This window comes from Hemiscyllium ocellatum, chromosome 38 (genome assembly GCF_020745735.1).
Source record: "Hemiscyllium ocellatum isolate sHemOce1 chromosome 38, sHemOce1.pat.X.cur, whole genome shotgun sequence".
NCBI classification, from domain to species: domain Eukaryota; kingdom Metazoa; phylum Chordata; class Chondrichthyes; order Orectolobiformes; family Hemiscylliidae; genus Hemiscyllium; species Hemiscyllium ocellatum.
In genome coordinates, this window is record NC_083438.1 from 35,414,655 (window position 1) to 35,430,337 (window position 15,683).

General features: G+C 48.7%; 1 protein-coding gene across 1 annotated transcript; it reads left to right on the forward strand.

The window, feature by feature from the left end:
- The first annotated feature begins 214 nt into the window (after nucleotides 1-214).
- On the forward strand, nucleotides 215-14,826 carry LOC132833998 (uncharacterized). The gene is made up of 6 exons (XM_060852710.1): nucleotides 215-371; nucleotides 2,449-2,586; nucleotides 3,984-4,289; nucleotides 12,138-12,254; nucleotides 13,656-13,793; nucleotides 14,798-14,826. Exons 1-6 carry the CDS (start codon nucleotides 215-217, stop codon nucleotides 14,824-14,826), a joined length of 885 nt encoding a protein of 294 aa, XP_060708693.1.
- The last annotated feature ends 857 nt before the right edge of the window (nucleotides 14,827-15,683 follow it).

The following is a 15,683-nucleotide window of genomic DNA, read 5'->3' on the forward strand; positions in this document are numbered from 1 at the left end:
GGTTACAGAGATAGGGAGGGGGTGTAGGGGCTGGAGGGGGTTACAGAGATAGGGGAGGGGGTGTAGGGGCTGAGGGTTTTCCAGACACCTATGACAGTTTGTACAGAACAGCTTCAGAAACATGAACAATTAATCCGTCAGAACTGGTTTGTTGATTGGGGATTGAAAAGGTCGCAGGTTAGTTGAGCTCAGGTAGTCGGAGATCTCTGTGTAAATGTACAAACAGCTGAACCTGTTGGCCATTCAGCCCATCAAACCTGTTCTGCCATTCAGTGATGTCCTGGCTGCCCTGTTGTCTGTGGAAAAGAATGGGAAATGTCTGAGCAAATATTCTCTTCATCTTCAATCAGAGAACCCCTACAGTCTGGAATGTAATGGGAGACTCCCTCTTTTCAAATTGTGTTCCCTGCTTCCCGTTTCTCTCTCTCTCTCTCATAAGAATCCATCCTCTCATATCCCCATCCCACCTCACATGGCCTGACCACACCTTCTCTCATTCTTTGAAATATAAGTGGATGCAGGTCAAGACTGTCCATCCTTTGCAACCATGACTCCCCACTGGCTAACCTTTGCTTCAAAAATGTTTCGATACTCAAATAAGAACATCCAAACCTGTCCTCCCCTCAATGAGGGCTACACATGGAAAGTGAGATTGTTGCAGATTTAGTGTGGCTTTGACAGTTCAGAAGAAATAGACCCTTCTGTCCAACCCGTCCGTGCCAACCATACACCAGTTTCGTTTGCACTTGACCCATATCCCTTCCAATTCATATACCCATCCAGATGCCTTTTAAATGTTGTCATTGTATCAGCCTCCACCACTTCCTCTGGCAGCTCATTCCACCCTCTATGTGAAAAAGTTACCCCTTAGGTCCCTTTTAAATCTTTCCCCTCTCACCCTAAACCTGTGCTGTCTATTATTAGGACTCTCCTGTCCTGGAGATTGATAGACTGAAGAGCCTCCTGTAGTCTGTGATTCTATGAACTGGAACAAAGCTTTAGTGTGGTGCGGTGGCTCAGTGGTTAGCACTGCTGTCCCATGGCACCAAGAACCTGAGTCCAATTCCACCCTTGGGTGACTGCCTGTGTGGAGTTTGCACATTCTCCCTGTGTCTGCGTGGGTTTCCTCCCACAGTCCAAAGGTGTGCAGGGTAGGTGGATTGGCCATGTTAAATTGCCCACAATGCTCAGTGTAGGTTAGGTGCATTAGTCAAGGGTAAATGTTGGGGAATGGGTGTGGATGGGTTACTCTTCGGAGGGTCAGATTAGATTAGATTACTTACAGTGTGGAAACAGGCCCTTCGACCCAACAAGTCCACACCAACCCGCCGAAGCGCAACCCACCCATACCCCTACATTTACCCCTTACCTAACACTACGGGCAATTTAGCATGGCCAATTCACCTGACCCACACATCTTTGGACTGTGGGAGGAAACCGGAGCACCCAGAGGAAACCCGCGCAGACACGGGGGAGAATGTGCAAACTCCACACAGACAGTCGCCTGAGGAGGGAATTGAACCCGCTGTGAGGCAGCAGTGCTAACCACTGTGCCACCGTACCGCCCACGGGCCGGTGTGGACCTGTTGGGCCGAATGGTCTGTTTCCACACTTCTCAATTTACTTCTCAATATCCCTTGCAATAAATGGCCACCTTTCAGTTGCCTTCCTTTTCACTAGCCATCTCTATCTACATGTTAAGTGATTCACACACCAGGACACCCCTGTAGCTCAGCGTTTTGCAAACTCTCTCTATTTAAATAATGGGCTGAATTTTCTATTCTTCCTGCCAAAGCTTTCCTGCATCATACTCTCACCCGCTAATGAGCTTTTCCACTCAACCAACCTACCTATATCCCCCTTCAGGATCCTTATACCTCCTTCACAAATTAGTATTCTACTTTCCTTTCTGTCATCACCAGATTCAGTAATATGTGGCCAGAAACTGGGATCAGAATCGCTCATAAGACCAAGAGACATAGGAGCAGAAATTAGGCCATTCGGTCCATTGAGTCTGCTCTACCATTCAATTAAGGCTGATAGGTTTTTCAATCCTATTTTTCCGTTTCCCTCCTGTAACCTTTGATCCCCTCGGCAATCGAGAGCTTATCTCTCCCTGTTTTAAATAGACTCAGTGACCCAGCCTTCTGTGGGAGTGAATCCCACAGATTCTCCACCCTGAGGCTGAAGAAGTCTCTCCTTATCTCCATTCTAAAGGGTCTTCCCTTTACTTGTTGCTTGTTTTTGGCTGGCACGGGCTCGATGGGCTGAAGGGTCTTTTTCTGGGCTGTTGACCTCTGTGACTGATGTGGGTGGGGTTCTGGAGAACGGGGGTATAAAACTTTGCACGGGCTATCTGTAATGAGATGGAGAGGGGAGTGGTAACTGGCTGCACAGTGTCTGCGTCCGCCAAAAAGTTCAATGCTGTTCTGGGTTCTCTGTTCACAGTTTTCAGCTCCGACGAGTCAATCACTTACGAGTGTGGGACCTGTATTGGAAACCTGTCCTTGAACGGTGGCACAATCTCAGCTTCCACGACTGAGAGGTGCTGTCAGTCTGATCTCTGTAACAACCAAACCATCATAGGTAGGACACGAAACACACCCACGAGTGGGTAGAACGTCATGTGCAAGAAACCAGCTGGGACCATGTCAGATGCCTGTAATGGGAGATGCTGTTAGAGGTATATGCAGCATGAGAGACCTTGGAGTGCAGGTTCATAGCTCCTTGAAAGTGGAGTCGCAGGTAGATAGGATAGTGAAGGCAGCGTTTGGTATGCTTTCCTTTATTGGTCAGAGTATTGAGTACAGGGGTTGGGAGGTCATGTTGCGGCTGTACAGGACGTGGGTTAGGCCACTTTTGGAATGCTGCATGTAATTCTGGTCTCCTTCCTATCGGAAAGATGTTGTGAAACTTGAAAGGGTTCAGAAAAGATTTACAAAGATGTTGCCAGGGTTGGAGGATTGGAGCGACAGGGAGAGGCTGAACAGGCTGGGGCTGTTTTCCCTGGACCGTCGGAGGCTGAGGGGTGATCATACAGAGGTTTATAAAATCATGAGGGGCATGGATAGGGTAAATAGACAAGGTCTTTTCCCTGGGGTGGGGGAGTCCAGAACTCGAGGGCAGAGATATAAGGTGAGAGAGGAAAGATATAAAAGGGACCTAAGAAGCAACGTTTTCACCCAGAGGGTGATGCGTGTATGGAATGAGCTGCCAGAGGAAGTGGTGGAGGCTGGTACAATTACAGCATTTTAAAGGCATCTGGATGGGGACATAAATAAAAAGGGTTTAGAGGGATAAGGGCTGGGTGCTGGCAAATTATATCTGATCGGCATGGACGAGTTGGTCCGAAGGGTGTACATCTGTGCTGTACATCTCTATGACTCTATGACTCTAAAAGGACTCACCAACATCCAGTACAACCCCATTATGGTGTGCCTACACACAAAGGACTGAACAGTGAAGGATGTGTGATACCCTTGAAGACTGGGGATTCAGGAAGCAGGAATCACAGTTTATGGTGCTCATCACTCTGCCATGGTGAAAAGAGGGCCATTTGGCCCATCCTACCAGCACGTATTCTGTTAAAATCTCCATTAAATCGTCCTTTGAGCCTTTTTTTTCTCTCCAGGGAGAACAGTGCCAACTTCCTGAGGGTTTTGCATCCCTGTAGCCATTGTTGTAAATTGATTCTGTACTCTTTGTTGTGTGTATGTGTGTGTGACGGGTGTCCTTCTCATTTCTGTTGTTCAGAAGAGACTCACACCACCTTGAATAGTCTTGAGTGTTACACATGCCCATTGTTTGGTGTTTGTGAGCATCCAACAGAAACGGTGAAATGTGTTGGTACACAGACACGGTGCCTCCACTCCTACGTCACATGTAAGTCTCACAGTTCACTCCATCAATTATTGCTTCCCAATTGAAGCGCTGAGAAAGACCTGATGAATCACTAATATTACACCCATGTTCCTTTATTCCAGTCAATTCACTTGCTTTCACTATCAAAGGCTGTGCTTCTGAGAGTATGTGTCAAAACCCAGACCTGTTAAAGGATTATGGAGTCCAAACACAGCAAGAGTTTTACTGCTGCCGAGAGAGTGGTTGTAATCGGGGGATTTCAGAGAACAGCTCAGCACAGACAGCAACACCCTCCAACATTCTGACAGCTAATTTCTATTCCTCAGCGGTGTGGAATTCGCCTGAGAATATGACAAACTCTGTGACGGCAGTTTACTACAGGTCGACTGAACAGACGCTCGCTGTGACACCTGTTAACTCCTTGTCAAGTAAGGCCAAGAAACATCGAAAATAGGAACAGGAGCAGAGCTTGCTACCCTGCTCCACCATTCAGTACGGTTACCGCTGATCATCCAACTCAGTCCCCTGTTCCCAATTTCTCCCTCACACCCTTCAATCCCGTTAGCCCTGTCATTAATTACCCTGTTTATAATTGCCTTGTTATTAATTACCCTGTTATTAATTACCTTTTTGTTAATTGCCTTGTGATTAATTACCCTGTTTTTAATTGCCCTGTTATTACTTACCCTTTTGTTAATTGCCCTGTGATTAATTGCCCTATTATTAATTGCCCTGCTGTTAATTACCCTTTTGTTAATTTCCCTATTATTAATTACCCTGTTATTAATTGCCCTGTTATTAATTACTAGGAGAAAGTGAGGACTGCAGATGCTGGAGATCAGAGCTGAAAATGTGTTGCTGGAAAAGCACAGCAGGTCAGGCAGCATCCAAGGAGCAGGAGAGTTGACGTTTCAGGAATGAGGAGGGTGTGCTAAGCAGGCTAAGATAAAAGGTAGGGAGGAGGGACTTGGGGGAGGGGCATTGGGAATGTGATAGGTGGAAGGAGGTTAAGGTGAGGGTGATAGGCTGGAGTGGGGGTGGGGTCGGAGAGGTCAGGAAGAAGATTGTAGGTTAGAAAGGTGGTGCTGAACTCGAGGGTTGGGACTGAGACAAGGTGGGGCCGGGAGTGTTGGGGGGGGGAGGGGAATTAGGAAACTGGAGAAATCAAGGTTCATCCCTTGTGGTTAAAGGGTTCCTAGGCAGAAGATGAGGCGCTCTCTCTCCAGCCGTCGTGTTACTATGGTCTGGCGTTGGGGCAGTCCAAGGACCTGCATGTCCTTGGCGGATTCTTCCGCTGCCTTCGCCTCCGCGCCTACTTCTCCAACCAGGACTCCCGCCCACCCTCTGACGACCCCTTCTCCGGCCTCCAACACACCCCATTCACCTGGACACCCCGTGTTGGCCTCTTCCATCCCCTCGATCTCTTCATAGCCAACTGCTGCCGCGACATTAACCACCTCAACCTCTCCACCCCTCTCACTCCTCTCACACTCGGAACGTGCAGCCCTCCACTCCCTCCGCTCCAACCCCAACCTCACTATCAAATCGGCAGACAAGGGAGGAGCGGTAGTAGTTTGGCACACCGACCTTTACACCGCTGAGGTCAAACGCTAGCTGTCTCCTACTCCTACTGTCCCCTTGATCATGACCCCACCTCCCACCACCAAACCATTATCTCCCAGACCATCCATAACCTCATCACCTCAGGGGATCTTCCACCCACCACCTCCAACCTCATAATCCCACAACCCTGCACCGCCCGTTTCTACCTCCTGCCCAAAATCCACAAACCTGACTGCCCCGGCCGACCCATTGTCTCAGCCTGCTCCTGCCTCACTGAACTCATCTCTGCATACCTCGACACGGTCCTGTCTCCCTTAGTCCAAGAACTCCCGACCTACGTTCGGGACACTACCCACGCCCTCCACCTCCTTCATGATTTTCGCTTCCCCGGTCCCCAACGCCTTATCTTCACTATGGACATCCAGTCCCTGTGCACCTCCATCCCCCATCACGAAGGCCTCAAAGCCCTCCGCTTCTTCCTTTCCCGCTGTACCAACCAGTACCCTTCCACTGACACCCTCCTTCGACTGACTGACCTGGTCCTCACCCTGAATAACTTCTCTTTTCAATCCTCCCACTTCCTCCAAACTAAAGGAGTTGCCATGGGCACCCTCATGGGCTCCAGCTATGCCTGCCTCTTTGTCGGATATGTGGAACAGTCCATCTTCCGCAACTACACTGGCACCACCCCCCACCTTTTCCTCCGCTACATCGATGACTGTATCGGTGCTGCCTCGTGCTCCCACGAGGAGGTTGAACAGTCCATCCACTTTACCAACACCTTCCACCCCAACCTCAAATTTACCTGGACCGTCTCAGACTCCTCCCTCCCCTTCCTAGACCTCTCCATTTCTATCACGGGCGACTGAATCAACACGGACATTTACTATAAACTGACCGACTCCCACAGCAACCTAGACTACACCTCCTCCCACCCTGCCGCCAGTAAAAATGCCATCCCATATTCCCAATTCCTTCATCTCTGCCGCATCTGCTCCCAGGAGGACCAGTTCCAATACCAAACAACCCAGATGGCCTCCTTCTTCAAAGACCGCAATTTCCCCCCAGATGTGGTCGACGATGCTCTCCACCACATCTCCTCTGCCCTTGAGCCCGCCCCTCCAATCGCCACCAGGACAGAACCCCACTGGACCTCAACTACCACCCCACCAACCTCCAGATACATCATATCATCCGTCATCATTTCCGCCACCTCCAAACGGACCCCACCAGCAGTGATATATTTCCCTCCCCTCCCCTATCAGCATTCCAAAAAGACCACTCCCTCTGGGACTCCCTCGTCAGGTCCACATCCCCCACCAAACCAACCTCCACTCCCGGCACCTTACCCTACAACCGCAAGAAATGCAAAACTTGTGCCCACACCTCCTCCCTTACTTCCCTCCAAGGCCCCAAGGGATCCTTCCATATCCCCCACAAATTCACCTGCACCTCCACACACATCATTTACTGCATCCATTGCACCCGATGTGGCCTCCTCTATATTGGGGAGACAGGCCGCCTACTTGCGGAGCGTTTCAGAGAACACTTCTGGGACACCTGGACCAACCAACCCAACCACCCCGTGGCTAAACACTTCAATTCCCCCTCCCACTCCACCAAGGACATGCAGGTTCTTGGACTCCTCCATCGCCAGACCATAACAACACGACGGCTGGAGGAGGAGCGCCTCATCTTCCGCCTAGGAACCCTCCAACCACAAGTGATTAACTCAGATTTCTCCAATTTCCTCATTTCCCCTCCCCCCACCTTGTCTCAAACTCAGCACCGCCCTCCTAACCTGCAATCTCCTTCCTGACCTCTCCGTCCCCACCCCCACTCTGGCCTATCACCCTCACCTTGACCTCCTTCCACCTATCGCATTTCCAATGCCCCTCCCCCGAGTCCCTTTTATCTGAGCCTGCTAGACACACTTTCCTCAGTCCTGAAGAAGGGCTCATGCCCGAAACGTCGATTCTCCATGCTCCTTGGATGCTGCCTGACCTGCTGCGCTTTTCCAGCAACACATTTTCAGCTCTGATCTCCAGGATCTGCAGTCCTCACTTTCTCCTGTTGTTAATTGCCCTGTTATTAATTGCCCTGTTATTAGTTACCCTGTTGTTAACTGCCGTGTTATTAATTACCCTGTTGTTAATTACCCTGTTGTTAATTGCCATGTTATTGAATGCCCTGTTGTTAATTACCCTGCTGTTAATTACCCTGTTATTAATTACCCTGTTATTAATTGCCCTGTTGTGAATTACCCTGTTGTTAACTGCCCTGTTATTAATTGCCCTGTTGTTAATTACCCTGTTGTTAATTGCCCTGTTATTAAATGCCCTGTTGTTAATTATCCTGTTATTAATTACTCTGTTATTAATTACCCTGCTGTTAATTACCCTGTGATTAATTGTCCTGTTAATAATTGCCCTGTTGTTAATCACCCTGTTGTTAATTGCCCTGTTATTAATTACTCTGTTATTAATTGCCCTGATATTAACTGCCCTGTTAATTACCCTGTTATTAATGACCTCTTGTTAATTACCCTGTTATTAATTGCCCTGTTGTTAATTATCCTGTTGTTAATTGCCCTGTTATTAATGACCCTGTTATTAATTACCCTGTTAATTGCCCTGTTGTTAATTGCTCTGTTATTAATTACCCTGTTATTAATTGCCCTGTTATTAATTGCCCTGATATTAACTGCCCTGTTATTAATTACCCTGTTAATTGCCCTGTTGTTAATTTTCCTGTCGTTAATTGCCCTGTTATTAATTACCCTGTTATTAATTACCCTGTTAATTGCCCTGTTGTTAATTTTCCTGTTGTTAATTGCCCTGTTATTAATTATCCTGTTATTAATTGCCCTGTTGTTAATTATCCTGTTGTTAATCACCCTGTTGGTAATTGCCCTGTTAATTACCCTCTTAATAATTGCCCTGTTATTAATTACCCTGTTATTAATTGCCCTGATATTAACTGCCCTGTTGTTAGTTACCCTGTTATTAATGACCCTTTAGTTAATTACCCTGTTGTTAATTGTCCTGTTATTAAATGCCCTGTTGTTAATTATCTTGTTGTTAATTGCCCTGTTATTAATTACCCATTAATTGCCCTGTTGTTAATTACCCTGTTGTTAATTGCCCTGTTGTTAATTGCCCTGACACTGTCTCTGCTTGGAAAACCAATCACAGTTGTCATTGTGCCATCTTGGAGACGAGTCTCGGCAGAACACATTGCTGCGATCTGAAAGGGCAGTGGGAGACAATTCAGCATGAACATTCGAAAAGAGGGCGATCAGTGCAAATCATCGGATCCACTCCCAGTGCTCTGGGATCACTTACACAACGTCGCGGGTTGGGGGAACCAGTTAGGCTGGATTGGCCATTCTAAATTGTCCCACAGTGTCCAGGAATGTGCAGGTTGGGGTGGATTGGCCGTGCTAAATTATTACCTAAATTGCAAAATTTGTACCCTTGCGTCCCCACCTCAATGAATTCCGGGCTCGACATGATGCTGAGCTATTCTTCCATTGCCCTTGCCTTCGTGCTCACTTCATTGGGCAAGAGTCCTCCCCCTGCACCACAGATCCTTTCACATCCCTCCAACATTCCACCTCTAACTTCTTGCCCTCGATCTTTTCATTGCCAATTGTCGACGGGACATTGGCCGCCTTAATTTCTCTGCTCCTCTTACCCATTCCAACCTCTCTCCATTCAAACTTTCTGCCCTTCGCTCCCTTAGGTCCAACCCCAACCTTGTCATCAAACCTGCTGACAAAGGGGGTGCTGTTGTCGTCTGGTGTACTGACCTCTACCCTCACAGAGGCTGAGCGCCAACTCTCAGATTCCTCCTCCTACCTGCCCCTGAAGCATGACCACACCACTGAGCATCAAGCCGTTGTCTTCATCACCGTGACTGACCTCGTTTCCTCCAGATGCCTCCCCACCAACAGCTTCCAACCTCATAGTCTCCCAACCCCGGACAACCCGTTTCTACCTACTCCCCAAAATCCATAAGAAGGACTGTCCCGGCAGGTCCATTGTGACAGCATGCTCCTGCCCCACTGAACTTACTACCTCCGACCTTGACTCCATCCTTCCTCCTCTGGTTCACCCGCTCCCCACCTACATCTGGGATTCCTCTGATGCCCTGCGACACATTGACAGCTTTCAATTCTCAGGCCCTAACCACCTTCTATTCACCATGGATGTGCAATCTCTTTACACCTCCAGCCAGCACCAAGACGGCTTGAAACCTCTTCGCTTCTTTCTCGAAAAGAGGCCCGAACAATCTCCATCCACCACCACTCTCCTCCACCGGGCTGAACTTGTTCTCTCTCTCAACAACTTCTCCTTCAACTCATCCCATTTTCTCCAAATCAAAGGTATAGCAATGGGTACCCTCGTGCCTTTTCATGAGGTATGTGGAACATTTCACATTTCTTGTTCCAGGTCTACCCGGGTCCCCTCCCACAACTGCTTTATTGGTACATCCATGACTATTTCGCTACGGCTTCATGCTCTCTTCCTGACCTGGAAAAATTCATAAACTTTGCTTCCAGTTTCCATCCCTCCATCACCTTCATCTGGTCCATCTCCAACACTTGCTTTCCTGTCTCCATTTCCAGCAATAGCCATAGAACATAGAACATAGAAAAATATAGCACAGTACAGGCCCTTCGGCCCTCGATGTTGCGCCGATCCAAGCCCACCTAACCTACACTAGCCCACTATCCTACATATACCTATCCAATGCCCGTATAAATGCCCATAAAGAGGGACAGTCCACCACTGTTATTGGCAGGGCATTCCAAGAACTCACGACTCGCTGAGTAAAGAATTTACTCCTAACGTCTGTCCTATACCTACCACCCCTTAATTTAAAGCTATGCCCCCTTGTAATAGCTGACTCCATACGTGGAAAAAGGTTCTCATGGTCAACCCTATCTAAACCCCTAATCATCTTGTACACCTCTATCAAGTCACCCCTAAACCTTCTTTTCTCCAATGAAAACAGCCCCAAGTGCCTCAGCCTTTCCTCATACGATCTTCCTACCATACCAGGCAACATCCTGGTAAACCTCCTCTGCACCCGTTCCAGTGTCTCCACATCCTTCCCATAGTATGGCGACCAAAACTGCACACAATACTCCAGATGTGGCCGTACCAGAGTCTTATACAACTGCAACATTAGTTTATCCACTAATATCCACTACAAGCCCACTGACTCCCACAGCTAGGTGGACTACAGCATTTCTCACCCTACGAACCACCTCTCCCATCACACACGGCACCTTCCCATGCAATCGCCCCTTTACCTCTTCCATGCTCGCCATCCAAGGCCCCAAATCCTCATTTCAGATTAAGCAGCGTTTCACTTGCACCTCTTTCAATTTGGTCTGTTGCATTCGTTGCTCCCAATGTGCTCTCTATATCACAGAGACAAAATGCCGACTGGGTGATCGCTTTGCTGAGCACTTTCGGTCTGTACGCAGTCAGGTCCCGGACCTTCCCGTGGCTTCCCACTTCAACACACAATCCTGCTCCCATGCCCACATGTCTGCCCTTGGCCTGCTGCAATGTCCCAGTGAAGCAAACTGGGGGAGCAGCATCCCATCTTCCGACTTGGCACGTCACAGCCTGCCGGTCTCAACATTGAATTCAACAACTTCAGATGATTATTATCCCATCTCGACCCCTCTGTTTTCATCCTTCTCCATAATTTTATTTCATTATTTTATTTATTTCTTTCAATATTTTTTTCACTGTTCTGTACCTCTTATTTATTGATTGTCTCTCTTTCGCTCGCTCCCCACTCTCTCATCACCTTTTCCCTCTCCTCTTCCCCCTTTGTTAGCCTTCTCCCCTGTTTTCCATTTTGCCTCTGCTTCACCCATTCCCCCCCCAATCCCCCCCCCCCCCCCCCCCCATATTTTGTCACACAGCACTGGCTTCAGCCTTGGTCATTCACAGCTCCTAATCTCCCTATAATCTCTCTATGCACTGTCATTATCACCTCTTTATTGTTACCTTTGCTTCTGGAGCCATGACTCACCTTCTATAAATACCTGAGAGTAAAAAGTGAGGTCTGCAGATGCTGGAGATCAGAGCTGAAAAAGTGTTGCTGGTTAAAGCACAGCAGGTCAGGCAGCATCCAAGGAACAGGAAATTCCTTGGATTTCATCATTCATCATTCTTGATGAAGGGCTTGTGCCCGAAACGTCGAATTTCCTGTTCCTTGGATGCTGCCTGACCTGCTGCGCTTTAACCAGCAACACATTTTCAGCTTCTATAAATACCTCCTTATTTCTCCTTATTTTTAGCTTTGACAAAGGGTCAGTTAGACTCGAAATGTCAGCTCTTTTCTCTCCTCACAGATGCTGCCAGACCTGCTGAGATTTCCCAGCATTTTCTCTTTTGGTGCTAAAGTGTTCCATAGTACCCAGGGATGTGCAGGTTAGGGTGGATTGGCCGTGGGAAATTGTCCCATAGTGTCCAGGGATGTGTAGGTTCGGGTGGATTGGGGATGGGGATTGTTGGGTTGTGGCGATTGGAAAGGGATGACCATCAAAGAGTCAGTGTCTGCTGTTTGGGTCACAAGGCCTCTTTTGGCTTAGTTAGGGTTCTATGATTCCATCCCAATCTCACACAGAGGGCTCCCTCAGTGGGAGTACAATAACTGATGGCTTCTCCTTGTTGGTTCTGTGACAGACTCAACTCTCAGCTGTTTCTCCTGTGAGGATCCAGAGGGTATCTGTTTGGAGCAGCAGGTCTGCAATGCGACTGGGAACATGAGCTGCAGAACCATCTTGGGTAAACTGAGTCTCAGTGAGTACACTTCTCAATAACTTTAAGAAATTGTCCACATTGCAAAAGACCCAAAATGGGCAGATAGTCAGGATGAAAGGATTGGAGCTGGGCAGAGATGCTAGAGGAGATTACAGAGTATGGGTGTTGTAGGGGCTGGAGGAGATTACAGAGATGGGGGTTGTAGGGGTTGGAGAATGTGACAAAGATAGGGAGGGGGTGTGGGGACTGGAGGAGATTACAGAGATAGGGAGGTGGTGTAGGGGCTGGAGGAGATTACAGAGATAGGGAGGGGGTGTAGGGGCTGGAGAATGTGACAGAGATAGGGAGGGGTTGTAGGGGCTGGAGGGGGTTACAGAGATAGGGAGGGGGTGTAGGGGCTGGAGGGGGTTACAGAGATAGGGAGGTGGTGTGGGGGCTGGAGGAGATTACAGAGATGGGGGGGGTTGTAGGGGCTGGAGAATGTGACAGAGATAGGGAGGGGGTGTAGGGGCTGGTGGGGGTTACAGAGATAGGGAGAGAGTGTAGGGGTTGCGGGGGGTTACAGAGATAAGGACGGGGTGTAAGGGCTGGTGGAGTTTACAGAGGTAGGGAGGGGTGTAGGGGATGGAGGAGGTTACAGAGATAGGGAGGGGGTGTAGGGGCTGGAGAATGTGACAGAGATAGGGAGGGAGTGTAGGGGCTGGAGGGGGTTACAGAGATAGGGAGGGGGTGTAGGGGCTGGAGGGGGTTACAGAGATAGGGAGGGGGTGTGGGGGCTGGAGGAGATTACAGAGATGGGGGGGGGTTGTAGGGGCTGGAGAATGTGACAGAGATAGGGAGGGGGTGTAGGGGCTGGTGGGGGTTACAGAGATAGGGAGAGAGTGTAGGGGTTGCGGGGGGTTACAGAGATAAGGACGGGGTGTAAGGGCTGGTGGAGTTTACAGAGGTAGGGAGGGGTGTAGGGGATGGAGGAGGTTACAGAGATAGGGATGGGGTGTAAGGACTGGAGGGGGTTACAGAGATAGGGATGGGGTGTAGGGGCTGGAGGGGGTTACAGAGATAGGGAGGGGGTGTAGGGACTGCAGGGGGTTACAGACATAGGGAGGGGTCAAGGGGCTGGAGGGACGTTACAGAGATAGGGTGGGGCATAGGGGCAAGAGAAGGTTTCAGAGATAGGGAGAGGGTGTAGAGGCTGGCGGAGGTTACAGAGACAGGGAGGGGGTGTAGGGGCTGGAGGGGTGTTACAGCGATAGGGTGGGGGTGTAGGGGTTGTGGGGAGTTACAATGATAGGGAGGGGTGTAGGGGCTGGAGGGGGTTACAGAGATAGCGAGGGCGTGTAGGGGCTGGAGGGGGTTACAGAGATAGGGAGGGGGTGTAGGGGCTGGAGGGGGTTACAGAGATGGGGGTGGTGACCTAAAGTCTTGTTTCTCTCGCCCGAGGTGGAGTCACCCAGACGGTTGTGGTTCGCGAGTGTGGGACCTGTGTCGGGAATCTGTCCTTTAACGGTGGCAGCTTTTCAGCTTCTGTAACTGAGAGGTGCTGTCAATCTGCGCTCTGCAACAACCCTAGCATCACAGGTAGGACCTCGGGAAGATCAAACCCTATATCTCGCGTCGAGGTGTCAGTGCTGCGGATGTTTCTTTGGTGCCGTTAACTCCCTGACTTGAGCAGGGTCACTGCCAGTCCCATTTCCCTTTAGCCCTGTGACGCCTATTCTCCACAACTGCCTGGTCTAATTTACCTTGAAATCTTCAATCTCCTGTATCGCCTCCTCCCACATCACGGGCAGTGACTGTCCTGTCATTCCTGCTGGGAAGAAGACAGCTTATTGTCCGAAAGTTTTTGTCGATCCCTCATCCCTCTGCAATTGCATCACTTTTGCAATTTGGGTTGTGAAATCTGAGCTAACTGCTTGGCTTTTTGAGATTAAACTCGATATTTCAAAGCGTTGCTCCTTCACTGGCTGGGTTCCAAAGACTGTCAGTATAATAATCATCTGTGTGGTGTCACATCTCAAGGAAGTGTTGGGAGATTTACAGGCTGTTATTAATATCCATCATGTGGAGGTGCCAGTGTTAGACTGGGGTAAACAAAGCTAAACAACAGGTAAAAGTCCAACAGGTCTAAGTTAATAAAGCTATTAATTACGAATTACAAATTAGAACAGTAGCCTGTCTATAGTACAAAGAACTGCAGTCCCTCTATATATTATAAGACCCAACAATGGATAGTGAGGACAGCTGAGAGGATCATCTCTCTTCCCTCTCTTTCCTCCATTACAGACATTTAAACCACACGCTGTATCTGAAAGGTTAACAGCATTGTGGCAGACCCCACACACCCCTCACACAAACTCTTCTCCCTCCTGCCATCGGGAGCACTGGGTCTCTCACGGCCAGACTGTGCAACCGTTTCTCTCCCCAAGCCATCAGGCTCCTTGACACTGTATGATCAGACTCGATTCCATGTACAATTCTGAGATGGCTTTTGTGGGTTGCTGTTAAAACAATGTTTTATGAATGATCATTCATGATTACACTGTAATGTGTCCACCACTGCGCCTATTGTTTTGTCTTGTCAGTACGTACTGAGCAGCCCCGCATGTTTTAACTTATTTACGCACTTTATGCTGCCCTGCGTATGACTGTACACTCATGGAGTTTGTGTGTTCCTATAGCACCTTGATCCTGGGGGAAAGCTGTCTTGTTTTTATTGTATCAGCTGCATATGGTAAAAATGAAAAATAAAGCTACACTACCCTACTCTCTTGTATTCTACTACAGCACAGAGAACAGCAGTCCCTCTCTACATTACAGAGAACTGCAGCCCCTCTCTATATTACAGAGAACAGCAGCCCCTCTCTATATTACAGAGAACCGCAGCCCCTCTCTATATTACAGAGAACCGCAGCCCCTCTCTATATTACAGAGAACCGCAGCCCCTCTGTATTATAGAGAACTGCACTCCCTCTGTATATTACAGAGAACTGCAGTCCCTCTCTATATTACAGAGAACCGCAGCCCCTCTTTTTTTCCGAGAACTACAGCCCCTCTCTATATTACAGAGAACTGCAGTCCCTCTCTATATTACAGAGAACCGCGGTCCCTCTCTATATTACAGAGAACAGCAGCCCCTCTGTGTATTATAGAGAACAGCACTCCCTCTCTATATTACAGAGAACCGCAGTCCCTCTGTGTATTAGAGAGAACAGCACTCACTCACTATATTACAGAGAACCGCGGTCCCTCTCTATATTACAGAGAGCAGCAGCCCCTCACTATATTACAGAGAACCACAGTCCCTCTGTGTATTATAGAGAACAGCACTCACTCACTATATTACAGAGAACAGTAGTGCCTCTGTATATTACAGGGAACCTCAGTCCCTCTCTATATTACAGAGAACCGCAGCCCCTCTCTGTATTAGAGAGAACAGCAGCCGCTCTCTATAATACAGAGAACCGCAGT

What these genes read in the sequence shown, in the direction of transcription:
- LOC132833998 (XM_060852710.1), top strand. Translation starts at nt 215, where the DNA reads ATGTACAAACAGCTGAACCTGTTGGCCATTCAGCCCATCAAACCTGTT. An exon ending in GAACCCCTACAGTCTGGAAT is followed by an intron (nt 372 to 2,448) that starts GTAATGGGAGAC and finishes CTCTGTTCACAG; the next exon opens with TTTTCAGCTCCGACGAGTCA. An exon ending in TAACAACCAAACCATCATAG is followed by an intron (nt 2,587 to 3,983) that starts GTAGGACACGAA and finishes CCTTTATTCCAG; the next exon opens with TCAATTCACTTGCTTTCACT.